Source organism: Podarcis raffonei, chromosome 4 (assembly GCF_027172205.1).
Source record: "Podarcis raffonei isolate rPodRaf1 chromosome 4, rPodRaf1.pri, whole genome shotgun sequence".
Classification (NCBI taxonomy): domain Eukaryota; kingdom Metazoa; phylum Chordata; class Lepidosauria; order Squamata; family Lacertidae; genus Podarcis; species Podarcis raffonei.
Window position 1 is genome coordinate 1,587,739 of NC_070605.1, and position 18,337 is coordinate 1,606,075.

An 18,337-nucleotide genomic window follows, 5' to 3' on the forward strand; every position below is an offset into this window, starting at 1 on the left:
TTGGCCAGGAGCAGGTGGGGAGGAGCTGCAGCAGGTGGAGGCCCCTTGCTGGGAGAGGAGGAACCTGGCCACCTGCTCCCCTGGGCTCCCCCAGGGAAGAGAAGCCCCACCAAAGGGAGGGAGTACTGGACTTAACAGTAAACAAATCCATTGAATTTGATAAGGACTTGACTCATGAAGTCCATGCAGCTGGACAAGAAGAGAAACTTGAAAGATTTGAGAGTGTGGAGAAAGAGATATATGTTGTTTCTGAGGAAAAGGAAGGAGGAGATGTAATGTTGCAGATGACAAAGGAGAGCCAGAGGCCTGACATGATGGCTACAAAGGAAAATAAGTACTGGATGATGAAAATCTGTTTTGAATTGAAGATTGAAGAATGGAGAGATCTCCTTATGTGGAGATCTGAAGACCTACGGATTACAAATTTGAATAAGGTGAAAGTTGGAGCTTTTGGGACATTTGGACTTAAAAGGAGTAAGAAACAAGATTCGGGCTCCATTTTTAAGTATGGAGGTCTGGCTGGAAGAAATATGGACCCTATCGGGACAGAGCTTCTCCGAGATCTGGTGTTTAATATTAAGGACTACCAAAAAAACCGGCAGAGAGGAATTGAGAGAGAATTAAGAGCCTCGGACGTGAGGTCTCCAGGCTGATAGTAGACTAAGACTGATGGACATTTGTTGGGGATTGAAACCGGGAAAGGGTGGGGTGGGGTTTGGGAATCCAAAGGGTGCAGAATAATAATCTTTTTTTTAATTTTGTTTGTTATTAGTATGAAAATTGGGGAATTCGTGGAAGGGAATTTGGGTCGACTTTAGAAAAAAGTTTTAAGAATGAGCACTGATGTTTAAATACTGATGTTTATAAGTTAAAATTGGTTTTTTTAAAAAATGAATTAAATATAAAAAGGTCAAAAATTGGGGACAAGAACTTGTTGAATTAACAATTTGAATTGGAATATAAGAAGGGGAGGTGTGGGGAAGTCAGGGAAATATGTTATTGAAAATAAGGATTGTAAACTTTATATGTTTTTAACCTTTTTGTTTTTTTCTTTTTGAATGTATAAAGGTGGAAAAACTAAATAAATATCTTTAAAAAAAAGAAGAAATTAAGTGGTTTCTAGCTAATGGTATAAAAGAATATGAAAAAATGGTTTTTTATAAGTAAAAATTTAATGTTATGATAATTTAAGATTAAAGATCTGGGTAGAATAAAGAGGGAAAGAAACTGCTGAGCTAATAAATTGAACTGGAATACAAAAAAGGGAGGTACGAGGAGGTCCGGGAAACAAGTAAATGAATAATAATGTGATGAAAGGATTGATTGTTTTTAACTATTTTTATTTTGTATTTTGTATTTTTTCTTTTTCTATTTTGTAATGTAAAAACCCTAATAAAATTTTTATTAAAAAAAATAAAAAATATATATCATGATTAAATCCATAATTTTTTTTTTATCTTTAAGGAATGTTGTTGTTTAGTCGTTTAGTCGTGTCCGACTCTTCGTGACCCCCTGGACCAGAGCACCCCAGGCACCTCTGTCCTCCACTACCTCACGCAGTTTGGTCAAACTCATGCTGGTAACCTCGAAAACACTATCCAACCATCTCGTCCTCTGTCGCCCCCTTCTCCTTGTGCCCTCCATCTTTCCCAGCATTAGTGTCTTCTCCAGGGAGTCTTCTCTTCTCATGAGGTGGCCAAAGTACTGGAGCCTCAGCTTCACGATCTGTCCTTCCAGTGAGCACTCAGGGCTGATTTCCTTAAGAATGGATGCATTTGATCTTCTTGCAGTCCATGGGACTCTCAAGAGTCTTCTCCAGCACCATAATTCAAAAGCATCCATTCTTCAGCGATCAGCCTTCTTTATGGTCCAGCTCTCACTTCCATACATCACTACTGGGAAAACCATGGCTTTAACTATACGGACCTTTGTTGGCAAGGTGATGTCTCTACTTCTCAAGATGCTGTCTAGGCCTGTCATTGCCCTTCTCCCAAGAAGCAGGCGTCTTTTAATTTCGTGGCTGCTCTCACCATCTGCAGTGATCATGGAGCCCAAGAAAGTAAAATCTCTCACTGCCTCCATTTCTTCCCCTTCTATTTGCCAGGAGGTGATGGGACCAGTGGCCATGATCTTCGTTTTTTTGATGTTGAGCTTCAGACCATATTTTGCGCTCTCCTCTTTCACCCTCATTAAAAGGTTCTTTAATTCCTCCTCACTTTCTGCCATCAAGGTTGTGTCATCTGCATATCTGAGGTTGTTGATATTTCTTCTGGCAATCTTAATTCCAGCTTGGGATTCATCCAGCCCAGCCTTTCGCATGATGTATTCTGCATATAAATTAAATAAGCAGGGAGACAAAATACAGCCTTGTCGTACTCCTTTCCCAGTTTTGAACCATTCAGTTGTTCCATATCCAGTTCTAACTGTAGCTTCTTGTCCCACATAGAGATTTCTCAGGAGACAGATGAGGTGATCAGGCACTCCCATTTCTTTAAGAACTTGCCATAGTTTGCTGTAGTCGACACAGTCAAAGGCTTTTGCATAGTCAATGAAGCAGAAGTAGATGTCTTTCTGGAACTCTCTAGCTTTCTCCATAATCCAGTGCATGTTTGCAATTTGGTCTCTGGTTCCTCTGCCTCTTCTAAATCCAGCTTGCACTTCTGGGAGTTCTCGATCCACATACTGCTTGAGCCTTCCTTGTAGAATTTTAAGCATAACCTTGCTAGCGTGTGAAATGAGTGCAATTGTGCGGTAGTTGGAGCATTCTTTGGCACTGCCCTTCTTTGGGATTGGGATGTAGACTGATCTTCTCCAATCTTCTGGCCACTGCTGAGTTTTCCAAATTTGCTGGCATATTGAGTGTAGCACCTTAACAGCATCATCTTTTAAAATTTTAAATAGTTCAGCTTGAATACCATCACTTCCACTGGCCTTGTTATTTGCAGTGCTTTCTAAGGCCCATTTGACTTCACTTTCCAGGATGTCTGGCTCATGGTCAGCAACCACACTACCTGGGCTGTACGAGGCATCCCTTTCTTTCTGGTATAGTTCCTCTGTGTATTCTTGCCACCTCTTCTTGATGTCTTCTGCTTCTGTTAGGTCCTTTCCACTTTTGTCTTTTATTATGGTAATCTTTGTATGAAATGTTCCTTTCATATCTCCAATTTTCTTGAACAGATCTCTGGTTTTTCCCATTCTATTGTTTTCCTCTATTTCTTTCCATTCCTCGTTTAAGAAGGCCTTGTCTCTCCTTGCTATTTTTTGGAAATCTGCATTCAATTTCCTGTATCTTTCACTATCTCCCTCGCATTTTGCTTGCCTTCTCTCCCCCGCTATTTGTAAGGCCTCATTGGACAGCCACTTTGCTTTCTTGCATTTCCTTTTCATTGGGATGGTTTTCGTTGCTGCCTCCTGTACAATGTTACGAGCCTCCATCCATAGTTCTTCAGGCACTCTGTCCACCAAATCTAAATCCTTAAACCTGTTCGTCACTTCCACTGTGTATTCATAAGGGATTTGACTTAGATTGTATCTTACCGGCCCAGTGGTTTTTCCTACTTTCTTCAGTTTAAGCTTGAATTTTGCTATAAGAAGCTGATGATCTGAGCCACAGTCAGCTCCAGGTCTTGTTTTTGCTGACTATACAGCATATTTGGCTGCAGAGAATATAATCAATCTGATTTTGATGCTGCCCATCTGGTTATGTCCATGTGTAGAGTCGTCTCTTGTGTTGTTGGAAAAGCGTGTTTGTGATGACCAGCTTGTTCTCTTGACAGAACTCTATTAGCCTTTGCCCTGCTTCGTTTTGATCTCCAAGGCCAAACTTGCCAGTTGTTCCTTTTATCTCTTGATTCCCTACTTTAGCATTCCAATCCCCTATAATGAGAAGAACATCCTTCTTTGGTGTCACTTCTATAAGGTGTTGTAAGTCTTCATAGAATTGGTCAATTTCAGTTTCTTCAGCACCAGTAGTTGGTGCATAAACTTGGATTACTGTGATGTTAAAAGGTCTGCCTTGGATTCGTATCGAGATCATTCTATCATTTTTGAGATTGCATCCCAGTACAGCTTTCGCCACTCTTTTGTTGACTATGAGGGCCACTCCATTTCTTTTACGGGTTTCTTGCCCACAGTAGTAGATGTGATGGTCATCCGAACTGAATTTGCCCATTCCCGTCCATTTTAGTTCACTGATGCCCAGGATGTCAATATTTATTCTTGCCATCTCATTTTTGACCACATCCAACTTACCCAGGTTCATGGTTCTTACATTCCAGGTTCCTATATGGATATGGATATGCTCGTACCCCTTCCAATCTGTGCCTCATCCCGAGGGACGAGGGTAGGGCGAGCAAGGATTACTCACCTCCGTCACTGGTGCTGTGCAATGCCAGGTCTATAGGCAACAAAACCGCCACCCTGCGAGATTTCTTTATCTCGCAGGGGGTCGACCTGGCTTGTGTGACGGAGACCTGGGTGTGCGAAGGGGCAACAGTTACCTTACGAGAGATGGCGCCCCCGGGTTTCTCCGTCCTCCACCAGTCACGGACTGTGGGCCGGGGGGGAGGGGTGGCATTATTAATCCGGGAAGATTGTCCTTTCAGGCCTCTACCATCGCCATCGATCCCCGGCATTGAATGTGTTGGCCTAGTGTGGGGCTCTGAGGTGAGCTTGGCTGTCTGACTGGTGTACCAGCCACCTAGCGCACCAGCAGCCACCCTGTCAGGCCTATTGGAGGCGGTGGCCGGCTGGGCCTTGGAGTTCCCTAACCTATTGGTATTGGGGGACTTCAACATCCATGCTGATGCCACTCCCTCCTCACAGGCTCTGGACCTGGTGTCTTCCATGGCGACACTAGGGCTCTCCCAGTTTGTTTCGGGCCCCACACATCAAGCAGGCCACACGCTGGATTTGATCTTTGGTGTAGGTATAGATGTGATCATGTCTCCTTCGATGAAGGTGCCATGGTCTGATCACTACGCTCTGAAAGCCAGGATTGACTTTCCACCCCCACCCTGCTTAGGTGCCGAGCCGATTTGGGCTCGCCCGCAGAGGATGATGGACCCTGATAGATTCCGCCAAGCCTTGTGGGACCTTGCTCCCCCTGGCGACTCATTGACTGAGCTTGTTGAGGGCTGGAATATCCAACTCCTGGCAGCCATCGATGAGATCGCACCGAAGCGCCCTCTGCGACCCCGCAGAAACCGGGCTCCCTGGTTTACCGAGGAGCTCCGGAAAATGAAGCGGGACCTCAGACGGCTAGAGCGAGTATGGCGGGGTGCCCGTGACGGAGCCTCAAGAACATCTTATAGGGCTTTTATGAAAACCTACGAGATGGCGGTGAAGGCTGCTAAGAAGTCTTACTTCTCGGCCTCCATTGCATCCGCTAGCTCTCGCCTGGCGCAATTATTTAGTATAATCGGGTCTTTAACGTCCCTTGAAGGACAGCCAAATTTAAATAACAATTTGACACACGGCTGTGAGGCATTTGCGAGCTTTTTTGCGGAGAAGGTCTTGTTGCTCCGCCATGACCTCCCTGCCAATTTGGATACAATAAAGGAACTGGAGGCCCCTCGACTGTCCTCGGGTCCAGTATTGGACCACTTTGACCGGATATCCCCAGCCGATGTGGACAGACTCCTCCGAGCTGGAAAGCCCACCACCAGTCCTCTTGACCCGTGCCCGTCTTGGCTGATTAGAGCGTGTCCAGACGAGGTGCGGGCCCTCCTGGGGGATATCATCAATTTGTCCCTTGGCACGGGGACATTCCCAGGGGAACTGAAGGAGGCAGTGGTGCGCCCGCTCTTAAAGAAAACATCATTAGATCCTTTAGATCTATCCAATTACCGCCCGGTTTCGAATCTTCCGTTCCTGGGTAAGGTGATTGAGAGAGCGGTTGCTGAACAGCTTGGTGGGTTTCTGGATGAAACATCGGCTCTGGATCCATTCCAGTCTGGCTTCCGCGCTGGACATGGGACCGAGACAGCTCTGGTTGCCCTAACAGATGATCTTCGTAGACAGCTGGATCGAGGCAGGTCAGGGCTGCTGATTCTTCTAGATCTGTCAGCAGCTTTCGACATGGTCGATCATGAACTTCTGGACCACCGCCTTGCCGACGTGGGGATCCAGGGCACAGTCCTTCAATGGCTGCGCTCGTTTCTCTCTGGTCGGGGACAGAGGGTGGCGCTTGGGGGGGAATTGTCATCGCGCCACTCCTTGGTGTGTGGAGTACCTCAGGGTGCGATACTCTCCCCAATGCTTTTCAACATCTTTATGTGCCCCCTCGCCCAGCTTGTCCGGAGTTTTGGGCTGGGTTGCCATCAGTATGCCGATGACACCCAACTCTATCTGTTGATGGATGGCCATCCTGACTCGGCCCCAGACACACTGACCAGATGTCTGGAAGCTGTGGCTGGATGGTTACGTGGGAGCCGGTTGAAGCTAAATCCTTCGAAGACAGAGGTCCTGTGGCTGGGACGGGACGATATGGGATTGGGGGGGCAACTCCCATCTCTTGCGGGGGCGCAGTTAGTGCCAGCACCGTCCGTTAAGAGTTTGGGTGTAATCTTCGACACCTCCCTTTCCATGGAGGCGCAGATTGCAGCTATAACAAAGGCGGCATTTTTCCATTTCCGCCAAGCTAAGCAGTTGGCTCCTTACCTCTCTCGCCCTGACCTAGCCACTGTGATCCACGCGACGGTCACCTCCAGACTGGATTATTGTAACTCGCTCTACGTGGGGCTGCCCTTAAGACTGACCCAGAAACTCCAGCGGGTGCAGAATGCTGCAGCGAGACTCCTTACGGGGTCTTCGCTGCGAGATCACATTCATCCGGTGCTATATCAACTGCACTGGCTCCCGGTGGAGTACAGGATCAGGTTTAAGGTGCTGGTTTTAACCTTCAAAGCCCTATACGGCCTAGGACCCTCGTACCTACGGGACCGCCTCTCCTGGTATGCCCCACAGAGAAACTTACGGTCTTCAAATAAAAACATCTTGAAGGTCCCAGGCCACAGAGAAGTTAGGCTGGCCTCAACTAGAGCCAGGGCTTTTTCGGCTGTGGCTCCGACCTGGTGGAACACTCTGTCACAAGAGACTAGGGCCCTGCGGGACTTGACATCTTTCCGCAGGGCCTGCAAGACAGAGCTGTTCCGCCAGGCCTTTGGCCAGGGCACAGCCTGACTCCCTCCCTCAGCAATCTTTGCGGAGCTCTGGCCCAATGGTGGCCAGTGGCTTGAATTTAATTAATTTTATAATGAATGATTTTAGAGTGTTGTTTGTGTTGTACTTTTGTATTGTTTTATTGTTGTTAGCCGCCCTGAGCCCAGCTTCGGCTGGGGAGGGCGGGATATAAATAAAATTTATTATTTATTATTATTATTACTATGCAATATTTTTCTTTACAGCATTGGACTTTCCTTTTGCTTCCAGGCATATCCGCAACTGAGCGTCCTTTCGGCTTTGGCGCAGCCGCTTCATCAGCTCTGGATCTACTTGTACTTGCCCTCCGCTCTTCCCCAGTAGCATGTTGGACGCCTTCCGACCTGAGGGGCTCATCTTCCAGCGTCATAACTTTTATATGCCTGTTGTCTTTGTCCATGGAGTTTTCTTGGCAGGGATACTGGAGTGGTGTCAGGGAACTGCCATCTGAGACGCAGGAGGTGAAGGGGCTCACGGAGGGTGAGAGAGACCATTCAGCTGAGGAGGGGACCAGCAGGGGGAGAAGTGGAGTTCCAAGGGAAAGTGAGTCGGAGGGAGGGCTAAGAGACACTTCAAGCGAGAACAGTGGGGAGGTTTCAGGACCTCCTATAGGGACACCCACTCCTCGCCGGAAACTGTCACGCCGAGAGTCCAGAAGACGCGTTTCCGTTAAGGAGCTTTTATGCTGGAAGAAGTTCCGTAAACGCCCACTGTCCGATTCAACGAGCGACTGATGGAGACATGCTTAAGGAGCTCCGTCACAGACAGAGGTTTGTGGACTTAGCCAAACTCTGAGGGACTAGGATTTTACGCACAAGCAGCTCACCATCCCATCACAGCAATCGGACAGTCACTGAAAGCAGCTTGTGCAGAGAGGCATCATGAGCAACCCAGCCGGAGCTGGGGGAGCAGGAGGAGCTGGAGAGGGTCCAAGCCTGGAAGAAAGGTACAGGGTGTTGGAAGTCCAGCTAGCAGGGGGGGCGAGAGACTGGGTTAGACCCCTGATGGCAGGGAATAGTGAAATGCTGAAGGACACGAGGAAGTTTTTTCGCGCCATGGATTTGATGTTTTCCAGCGAGATTGAACAGGGACTGGTGCGCAGACAATTGATGGCTTGCAAACAGGGTAGCCGATCGGTTCGTGAGTACTGGACTGAGTTTACAATGTTGATACATAAATTAGGGTGGGACCTATCGGCGGAACCCATTCAAATGCTCTTTGAAGAGGGGCTTTCTTCGGCGGTGAAAGACGAACTTTCCCGAGCGCCCAGGGCGGAGTCTATGGACCAGCTGACCAAATCAGCGCTGACCATTGGAGCGCGCCAGGAGGCAAGAGCCTTGGAGAAGCGGGAGGGGAAAGGAGAGCGTTGGAGGGATTTCCGCATTCCAGAGATTCCAGAGCCGAGTTTCCCGCCAGGAGAGCCGATGGAAGTTGGAACAGCGCGCGCGCGCGTAGTTTCAAATCCCAGTGAAGGGAGGAAGAAGGAGGAAAAGAGCGCCAAGAAATGTTATCTGTGCCAGCAGCCAGGTCACTTTGCCAGAGTCTGCCCGCAAAGAAAGGAATGGCAAGGGATGGCGGGAGCTGTTGGGGGGAAGGAGGAGGGAGTCCAGGAGCCAGTAAAAGCCAACGCCTGGCTGCCACCGTCAGGGCACTGCAGCCAGGCCAAGGAGCAGTAAAAGTGCCCACTCCGGAACCTCCAAGACCAGCCCTAGTAGAGGTGTTGCTAGAGCTGGCAAACGGATACCCACTAAAGACAAAGGCGCTGTTGGACTCAGGCAGCTCCTGTAATTTTATGAGTAAGGAGTTTGCAGCTGAACACCAGATACAGATACTCCCTTTAAGCAACCCCCTGCAGGTGACCACGATCGATGGGAGGGAGCTGTTGGGAGGAGAAGTTAGCCTACAGACCGTCCCAATGGTTATGAGGGTGGCCAGGCACACCGAAAGGATAGCGTTCAATGTGGCCACCCTGGGAGGGGCTCCCGTCATTTTGGGAATGAGCTGGCTAGCGTTGCATGACCCGCTAGTGGGCTGGCATCAGAGAGTGGTCTCCTTTGGGTCAGCACATTGCCTGGAACACTGCAGAGAAGGAAAGGTGCCAGAAGGGGCAAAAGCCTTTCTAGCAGGGACGGAAGTGGCGGACAAAGGGAAGGTGCCCAAACAATACGCTGACCTGAGCAAGGTCTTCAGCGAAAGGGAAGCAGATAAACTACCACCGCATAGAGCCTTTGACTGCCAAATTAACCTGGTCCCTGGGGCCCAGCTCCCCGTGGGCAAGCTGTACGCCATGTCAGACAGGGAAATGCAGGAGTTAAGGGAGTTTATTGATAAAAACCTGAAGAGGGGCTTCATCAGAGAGTCCAGAGCGGTGGGGGGGAGCCCAGTGTTTTTTGTGGACAAAAAAAACACGGATAAACCCAGGCTTGTAGTGGACTACCGGCGGCTAAATGCCGTGTCAGAACCAGTGACTTTCCCCATGCCCAGGATTGATGACATTTTGACCAGGGTGAGGAAGGGAAAGATATTCACGAAACTGGACCTGAGAGGGGCATACAACCTGATACGAATAAGGAAAGGGGATGAATGGAAAACCACCATGTTCACCCCTTTGGGGGCTTTTGAATATCTCGTTATGCCATTCGGATTGCAATCAGGCTCCGCCTGTTTTCAATCGCTCATGAACCATGTCAAGGGACCTTTGCTCTACAAGAATTGCGTGGCCTTCCTCGATGACGTGCTGATATATTCAGAGAATGAGGAGCAGCATGTAAAGGATGTCAGGGAAGTGCTGAGCCAGCTGCAAGCAAACCAGCTGTGGGTGAAATTGGAGAAGTGTCAGTTTCACACCAAGGAGGTGGAATTCCTGGGGTACCGCTTATCAGACAAGGGATTAGCCATGGATCCAGGCAAGGTCCAGGCGGTGCTGGAATGGAAGACACCGAAAACGAAAAAGGATGTGCAAAGGTTCTTAGGGTTTGGGAACTTTTACCGTAAATTCATCAAGAACTTTGCCCACTTAACGGCTCCCATCACGGACTGTCTAAGCAGCAAGAAGAAATTCGTTTGGACGGCGGAGGCGGAGCAAGCATTTGAGGAATTGAAAAGGGCATTCGCTTCGGAAGAACAGCTCCTGCATGTGGATTTACAAAAACCCATGAGAGTGGAAACTGATGCCTCAGACCGGGCGGTGGGGGCGGTGCTGCTTCAGCCAGGGAGCAATAAGTCGGAATGGAGACCGTGTGCCTTCTTTTCGCGTAAGCTGAACAAATCCGAGAGGAACTACACCGTATATGACCGAGAACTACTCGCCATTCACGAAGCGTTCCGGAGATGGAGACATTTACTAATTGGCGCACAGCATAAGGTGCAAGTGTGTACGGACCACAAGAATTTGGAGTATTGGAGAACGGCACGAGTGCTCAACCAACGACAAGTGAGGTGGGCCCAGGAGTTCTCCAAATTCCATTTTGAAATCTGCTATGTGCCAGGTCCAGAAAACATTAGAGCGGACGCTCTCTCACGCAAACCTGAATATTTGGAGGGGGAGGGAGCGCCTGAAGAGAGACATATCATCCCAGAGGACCACTGGGTGTGTGGGGCGGCCTGGGTGGGGCAAAGAGAACTGGTAGAGGGAACGGTAAATGATGAATACGCCCAGGATAAGCTCAGAGGTTTAAGGAGAGAGGGAGAAGACCCCGGAGGTTTTGAAGAAAGAAACGGGGCATTGTATTACAAAGGGGCACTATATATACCCGAAGGGGAATTGAGGGGGAGAGTACTCAAACAGCTGCACGACAACCCCACAGCGGGGCATTTTGGGCAACACAAGACCATGTGGTTGGTGACCAGGGAGTTTTGGTGGCCCAAGGTGAGGGAGGATGTACGGGAGTATGTGAGAAGGTGTGACCAATGCCAGAGAGCCAAAGGAGAAAGGCGGGCGCCAGCGGGGTTATTAGAACCGTTACCCACACCAGAACGACCGTGGGAGGCGGTATCGATAGATTTTATGACTGATCTGCCCAAATCCCAGGGGAAAACCGCCATACTAGTCGTAGTAGACCTGTTAACTAAGATGGGTCACTTTGTAGCTTGCTCACATGCAGTCACGGCGGAAGAGACAGCGAAATTGTTTGTAGAACATATTTTTAGGCTGCATGGCGCCCCCTTGAGGGTGGTCTCCGACAGAGGGAAACAGTTCACGTCCAGATTCTGGAGGAAACTTATGAGCTTGTTGCACGTAGAGGTCAACTTTTCGACTGCCAGGCACCCTGAGACCAATGGGCAGGCGGAGAGGGCAAACGGTATCCTCCAACAATACCTGAGGTGTTATGTCAATGACAGAGAGAACGATTGGGTCGAAAAGTTGGTGCTAGCGGAATTTGCTTACAATAATGCAGAGAATGTGTCCACCGGGATGAGCCCCTTTTTGGCTAATTATGGGTGCCACCCCAGGGCGTTTCCAGGGGGAGGAGGGGAGAGATGGAGTGTCGCGGCCGCTGAACATTTTGTAGAAGAGATGGAAGCGATCCATCGTCAACTCCAACTCAACTTAGAAAGGGCCAAAGAAGAATATAAGAGGCAGGCAGACAAGAGCAGAAGGGAAGGTGAAACCATTAGGGTGGGGAGTCAGGTCTGGCTATCAACCCAAGGGTTGCCGTTCAAGGGGGGTTGCAAGAAATTGAGACCCAAAAGATTGGGACCATTTGAGGTCATCCAACAGGTCAACCCAGTGGCTTTCAGACTCCGGTTACCGAACCACATGAAACTGCACCCAGTATTCCACAGGTCATTACTGTCACCATATAGGGGGGAAGGTGAAGGGGTATCCACACGGGGGCCAGCCATAGAAGAAAGGGAAAGCAGCAACCATGTGGCGGAAATCATCGACTCCAGGTGGAAGGGTAATCAGGTGGAGTATTTGGTCGCGTGGGAAGGGGAGCCGGAGTCGGAAAACACCTGGGTGACGGCAGAGGAGGTCCGTGACGAGATCTTGATCGAAACGTTCCACCAAAGGTTCCCCAGGAAACCTCAGCCAGTAGCGAGGTTCCGGAGGGAGTACTTTGGCACCACCGATGATGAGGAGGAACTGGAAGGATTCAGGGAATCGGAGTTGGAAGAAGGAACAGACTCCGATGAGGAGGAGTACTTGGAAACCGGAAACAGCAACAGGTGGAGGGAAGTGTTCGAAACTTCGGAAGATGAGGGAGGTTCCTTCAGGGGTTTTGCTCCCTCGCCTCCCGCAGAGGAGGGGAGGGAAGGGGGTGAAGGGGGCCCTGGAGGGGAGGTGGATGTCAGGGAACTGCCATCTGAGACGCAGGAGGTGAAGGGGCTCACGGAGGGTGAGAGAGACCATTCAGCTGAGGAGGGGACCAGCAGGGGGAGAAGTGGAGTTCCAAGGGAAAGTGAGTCGGAGGGAGGGCTCAGAGACACTTCAAGTGAGAACAGTGGGGAGGTTTCAGGACCTCCTATAGGGACACCCACTCCTCGCTGGAAACTGTCACGCCGAGAGTCCAGAAGACGCGTTTCCGTTAAGGAGCTTTTATGCTGGAAGAAGTTCCGTAAACGCCCACTGTCCGATTCAACGAGCGACTGATGGAGACATGCTTAAGGAGCTCCGTCACAGACAGAGGTTTGTGGACTTAGCCAAACTCTGAGGGACTAGGATTTTACGCACAAGCAGCTCACCATCCCATCACAAGTGGCTTGCCGGTTCCTCCTCCAGGTGGATCACGGTGGGTCAAAACTCTCCACTATGACCTGTTCATCTTGGGTGCCCTGCTCGGCATAGTTCATAGCTTCTCTGAGTTCTTCAAGCCCCTTCGCCACGGCAAGGCAGTGATCCATGAAGGGGCTTTAAGGAATATATAATTAATTAATTAATTAATTGTACATCTTTGCTAGTTTGTTGGGTGTTAAGTACCACCTATACATCTTCAGGCTACAGACAGAGAAGGCAGCTTGAACCCTTCAGCTGCAAGAGCCCAGCTGCCCCCCCTCCAAATCCCAGGCCCATTATAAGCTCCCACTCGGGAGATGGTGCAACGGCTTATAAACCCTGCAAAGGGCAGGAGATGAGGACGCCCCTCCTGGCACAAGACTCCTCCTCTGGATTCTCTTGCAAGGATTCCAGTAAGTCACACAGGCTGCTCGCTGAACAGGACCCCTGTGGAGGGGGGGGCATGTTGGGGCTTTGTCTGGGTGACCTGGGTGAGGGTGCTAGACAGGGAGGCTGGGAGCAGCTCAGCCAAAGGAAACAAGAGCCGGGTTTGCAAAGAGCTGATGCTGAACATCAGATAATTCGGTTCAGAAAAAACAAAGGGCTCCTTTAACTGGTGTATGGTTCAAACAGTTCAGAAAAGAGCCGCCCCAGTGGCCAAAGAGGCTGGAGCGACTCCCCTCTTGATGGAGGTTTGCAGCATTTTTAGGTGAGAGAAAAAGCAGCCCAGTCAGTAGAGCACAAGGCTCTTAATCTCGGCGTCTCTTTTGAGCCCCACAACGGGCAAAAAAAGATTCCGTCATTGCAGGACTAGATTCCACTAGTCCTGGCGCTCACTTCCAACGGTGCCATTCCACGGTTCATGATAGTAGTTTGTGGAATGACGCACAGCGTGGAGAGAGTGGAGAGAGAAAGCTTTTTTCCCCTTTCCCTCCCTCATAACACTAGAACTCAGCGGGGACATCCGAGGAAGCTGCTGGATTTAAAAATCTGCCCTGAATCTGTGGGAGGAAGGAATGGCCACCAACCTAGAAGACTTTAAAAGAGGATTGGACAAGTTTGTGGAAGATAAGGCTGTGGCTCTTGGCCAGGATGGCTCTGCCCTGCCTCCACATCAGAGGCAGAGATGCTTCTGAAGGCCATGGTGTAGCTATTCGGCACCTGGCAACAGAAAGAGAGAAGGTAGCCCATGTTCCTGTCCCAACCTGGAACGGATGGGACATGTCTTGGTTGACTGAGTGGCTTCCGAACCTTGGGTGGCTTAGAGGACTTGTAATGATGTTAATGGACTAATCTTGCTTCTTTTCTGCTCCTGTATACCCTGCTTAACGCAATGCCTGCAAAATATGATGCATAAAATGATGTTGCAAATGATTCGGCCCCAGATTACAGCACTGACACGACCCAGTACCTTGGGATGAGCCGAAAGGCTGTCCAAAAGAAGAGGAGGGAATGAAGGAATGGGTTTCCAAAACCCAAAAACTGACTGTGCAGGCAGTTTTAAACTGCACCAAAATTCCTATTTTTCCTTAGCTAAAATGCATAAGCCGTTGAGTAAATCCTTAATAAGAACACAGCTCTCTCCCTTATCAGTCCGTGGCGGCAATGAGTGACCTTGCCAAGTTCCAGTACAGCAGGGATGATGCGTGTGTACTTTATTTTATGTGCTGACCACAAAGACACGCAGACCCACGTCTGGGAATAACGCCAGAGTGTGTTTTCGGAAATGGTGACCTCTGCCTCCCAGATAAGAGTAGGAAGAGGAAGATCCTTTTATGGTCAGAAGTACAGAAAGGAAGATCCTTTTATGGTTGAGAGTACCAGAGCAGGAACATATGTGATGTCAACCTGCCTACATAGGCTGACCTGGTTGGGTTCCTAGGGGGGGAGGGAGAGGGTGCCTGGAGGATATATAAACTGCATGAAACCTGTCATTTCTTTGGACTTGCTGCGGACTTGATCACGCAAGTGCCTTCTGCTATCCGGAGAGCAGAATAAACTCTTTCTTTGAACCAACTCGGTGTCATTTTGACTTCCTTCCTCCTGTCCCGGAGCAACGCAGACCCAATTGGTGAACTCCAATAAGGCTACAGTTAGCCCCCTAAAAACTCTGATACCCTATTTTTAAATACAATATACTCCCATACACACTCTTTACAATGCATTTAAAACCAAATATCTCAAGGGCTGTCAGAAGGGGGCAGGCTTCTTTTCTCCCGCTCTGGAGGGTAGGACTCGAACCTATGGCATCCAGTTACAAGAATGGAGATTTTGACTAAACACTTGGGGGTAGGGAAACAACTTTCTGACAGTAAGAGCTGTTTGACAGTGGAAGGGACAGTGGGCTCTCCTTCCTGGGAGGTTTTTAAGCAGAGGTTGGATGGCCAGCGGGTGAGACTCCTGATGGGGTCCTGGCCACAGGATCACATTCATCCAGTGCTTTACCAGCTGCACTGGCTCCCGGTGGAGTACAGGGTCAGGTTGAAGGTGCTGTCCCAAGAGACCAGGGCCCTGCGGGACCTGACATCTTTCCGCAGGGCCTGCAAGACAGAGCTGTTCCGCCTGGCCTTTGGTTTGGACTCAGTCTGACCCTTATGTTTCCCTCCCCTTATGGTTTTGATTTATCGGCCACTTTTAAAATGAGGCTGCATTTTAACCTGTATTTTAAATTGCCCCCCCATTATGTTTTTACTGTGATTTTATTGGTGTTGGCCGCCCTGAGCCCAGCTCTGGTTGTATAAATAAATTTATTTATTTATTATTTATTATTTATTATTATTTATTATTATTATTATTATTATTATTATTATTATTATTATTATTATCTTTCTTGGATGCTTAAGCTGTGCTTCCTGCCTTGCAGGGGGCTGGACTAGAGGACCCCTGAGATCCCCTCCAGTTGTCCACTTCCATGATTCTAGGTCTAGATGCACCCCTGGCCTGATCCTGCAGGATTTCCTCTCCAGCTCCGCCATGTTTCCCCTCTGCTCTGAATCCCCAGGCGTGGCACGAGAGGCACCATGTCACTCTCCAACTGGACGGAGGGCGAGGAGACTCCGCAGATCTTCATCCTGAGGGACATCCCTAGACTGGGCGCTGCGCACAGCTGGCTGATGCTCCCACTGGGCGCCATGTACCTCGTCTCTTTCGTGGGCAACTCCACCATTCTGGCCGCCATCCGCGCAGGGCAGGGTCTCTGTGCCCCCATGTACCTCTTCCTGGCCATGCTGGCGCTGGCTGACCTGGCGCTCTCGGCCTCCACGCTGCCCTCCATGCTCAGCGTCTTCCTCCTGCGCTCCGGGGCCGTGAGGGCCGAGGCCTGCTTTGCCCAGCTCTTCTTCATCCACACTTTCTCGGTCACGGAATCCGCCATCCTGCTGGCCATGGCCTTTGACCGCTTTGTGGCCATCTGGAACCCTCTGAGATACGCCTCTATCCTGACCGGCTCCAACATCGCCAAGATGGGCCTGGCCATCGTCCTCCGGGCCGTGATCCTGCACCTGCCTCTGCCCTTCATGCTGCACAGCCTCAAGTACTGCGGGGTCAAGGCGCTCTTGCACTCCTACTGCATCCACCCAGACGTCCTCAAGGTGGCCTGTTCGGACACTCGCCCCAACAGCGCTTACGGCCTCTTTGTCCTCCTCTCCACGCTGGGCCTGGACTCCGTCCTCATCCTGCTTTCCTACGGCCTGATCCTGAGGACCGTGCTGAGCATCGCCACCTGGAGGGAGCGCCTGAAGGCCCTCAACACCTGCGTCTCCCACCTCTGCGCCGTTCTCCTCTTCTACACACCGCTCCTGAGCCTCTCCATGATCCACAGGTTTGGGAAGAAGAGGAAGGCGTCTCCCCAGGTCTACCTGCTGCTGTCCTACCTGCACTTCCTCCTCCCTCCAGTCCTCAACCCCGTCATCTACAGTGTCAAGACCAAGGAGATACGCAGGAGGGTCCTTGGGATGCTCTGCCACAAGGGATCGGGGGCCAGGCTCCGACTGTGAGAGGGGTTTCGTCATGGTCAAGTCTGTGTCCAGGGCAGCTGACTCCCAGCTCCATCTGGTACACAGACTGAGACCCTCCCTGCCTGCAGACTGTCTCGCCAAAGTGGTGCATGCTCTGGTTATCTCCTGCTTGGACTACTGCCATGCACTCTATGTGGGGCTACCTTTGAAGGTGACCCGGAAACTACAACTAATCCAGAATGCGGCAGCTAGACTGGTGACTGGGAGCAGCCGCCAAGACCACATAAATGTTGGGATACTGCCAGGGAGACAAAGTCCATCATGGCCCCACGTCGCCTCCGGACGTCCATCGATCTCCCGTAGACACGCAGTATCAGCAATTAGCGACACGAGCTCCAGAAAATAGCTTGCCACATCCCAGGGCTGATGCACGCTCTTATCAGCAGATAATGCACAGTGAAAGATGCACGCAGGAGAGCATTATTTATAAGTTTATTCTGCGTTAGTCAGAACAGAGAAAAACATGACTGCCTGCTTCAGTGTTTCAGGCACCGAGAGAAACTAAAGCAACAGAAAACATAAACATCCTGTTAACAGGAAATACGCAGACTCTGACTCACAAAGCCTGCTCCCTTTTAAGGTGGAACGGAAATATCCTAACAATAACACCGGTCTTGAAAGACCTACATTGGCTCCCAGTACGTTTCCGAGCACAATTCAAAGTGTTGGTGCTGACCTTTAAAGATCTAAACAGCCTTGGTCCAGTAGACCTGAAAGAGCATCTCCACCCCCATCGTTCTGCCTGGACACTGAGGTCCAGTGCCGAGGGCCTTCTGGTGGTTCTCTCACTGCAAGAAGCCAAGTTACAGGGAACCAGGCAGAGGGCCTTCTCGGTGGTGGCGCCCACCCTGTGGAACACCCTCCCATCAGATGTCAAAGAAAAAAACAACTACCAGACTTTTAGAAGACATCTGAAGGCAGCCCTGTTTAGGGGAGCTTTTAATGTTTAACAGACCACTGTATTTTAATGTTTTATGATGTTAGCTGCTCTGAGCCCGGCCTCAGTGGGGAGGGTGGGATATAAATGAAATTTATTATTGTCAGAGCTGCCCGAGGTCCCAGCTCACAGAGGACCAACGCTGCTTCATTGTTTAGTATAAAAGTCTTTATTGAAGTTCAGTTTCACTTCCACAGCCGCAGCGTGCAGCACTACGTCTCAAACTCTAGACCGCCGAAGCTCCATCTGAATCTCCTCCCCCCTGACACCAGTTTAAGACTCTAGCCTTGCTCCACCTCTTCCTTTGTTCTTTCCTCCTCTGGGTCCGCCTGCCCGTCGGGGTCTCGCCCTTCCTAGACTCTTCTGACGCTGAGTCCCCTGACTCTTCCCCCTCCCTCCGTCGGGCTTTAGGACCTGGCTCCCAATCCGGGTTTCCTGCTGTCCCGCGCGCCTGTACATTTGAACTTG

General features: G+C 50.0%; 2 protein-coding genes across 14 annotated transcripts in view; both read left to right on the forward strand.

Moving 5' to 3' along the window:
• The window catches only part of LOC128412017 (zinc finger protein 420-like), a 983,187-nt gene that overhangs the window by 592,431 nt on the left and 372,419 nt on the right, over positions 1–18,337 (forward strand). The gene's annotated exons all lie outside the window — the stretch shown is intronic.
• On the forward strand, positions 15,763–16,911 carry LOC128412268 (olfactory receptor 51G2-like). Its single transcript, XM_053385178.1, has one exon. It carries the CDS (start codon positions 15,937–15,939, stop codon positions 16,909–16,911), a length of 975 nt encoding a protein of 324 aa, XP_053241153.1. The 5' UTR covers positions 15,763–15,936.

What these genes read in the sequence shown, in the direction of transcription:
- LOC128412268 (XM_053385178.1), top strand. Translation starts at nt 15,937, where the DNA reads ATGTCACTCTCCAACTGGACGGAGGGCGAGGAGACTCCGCAGATCTTC.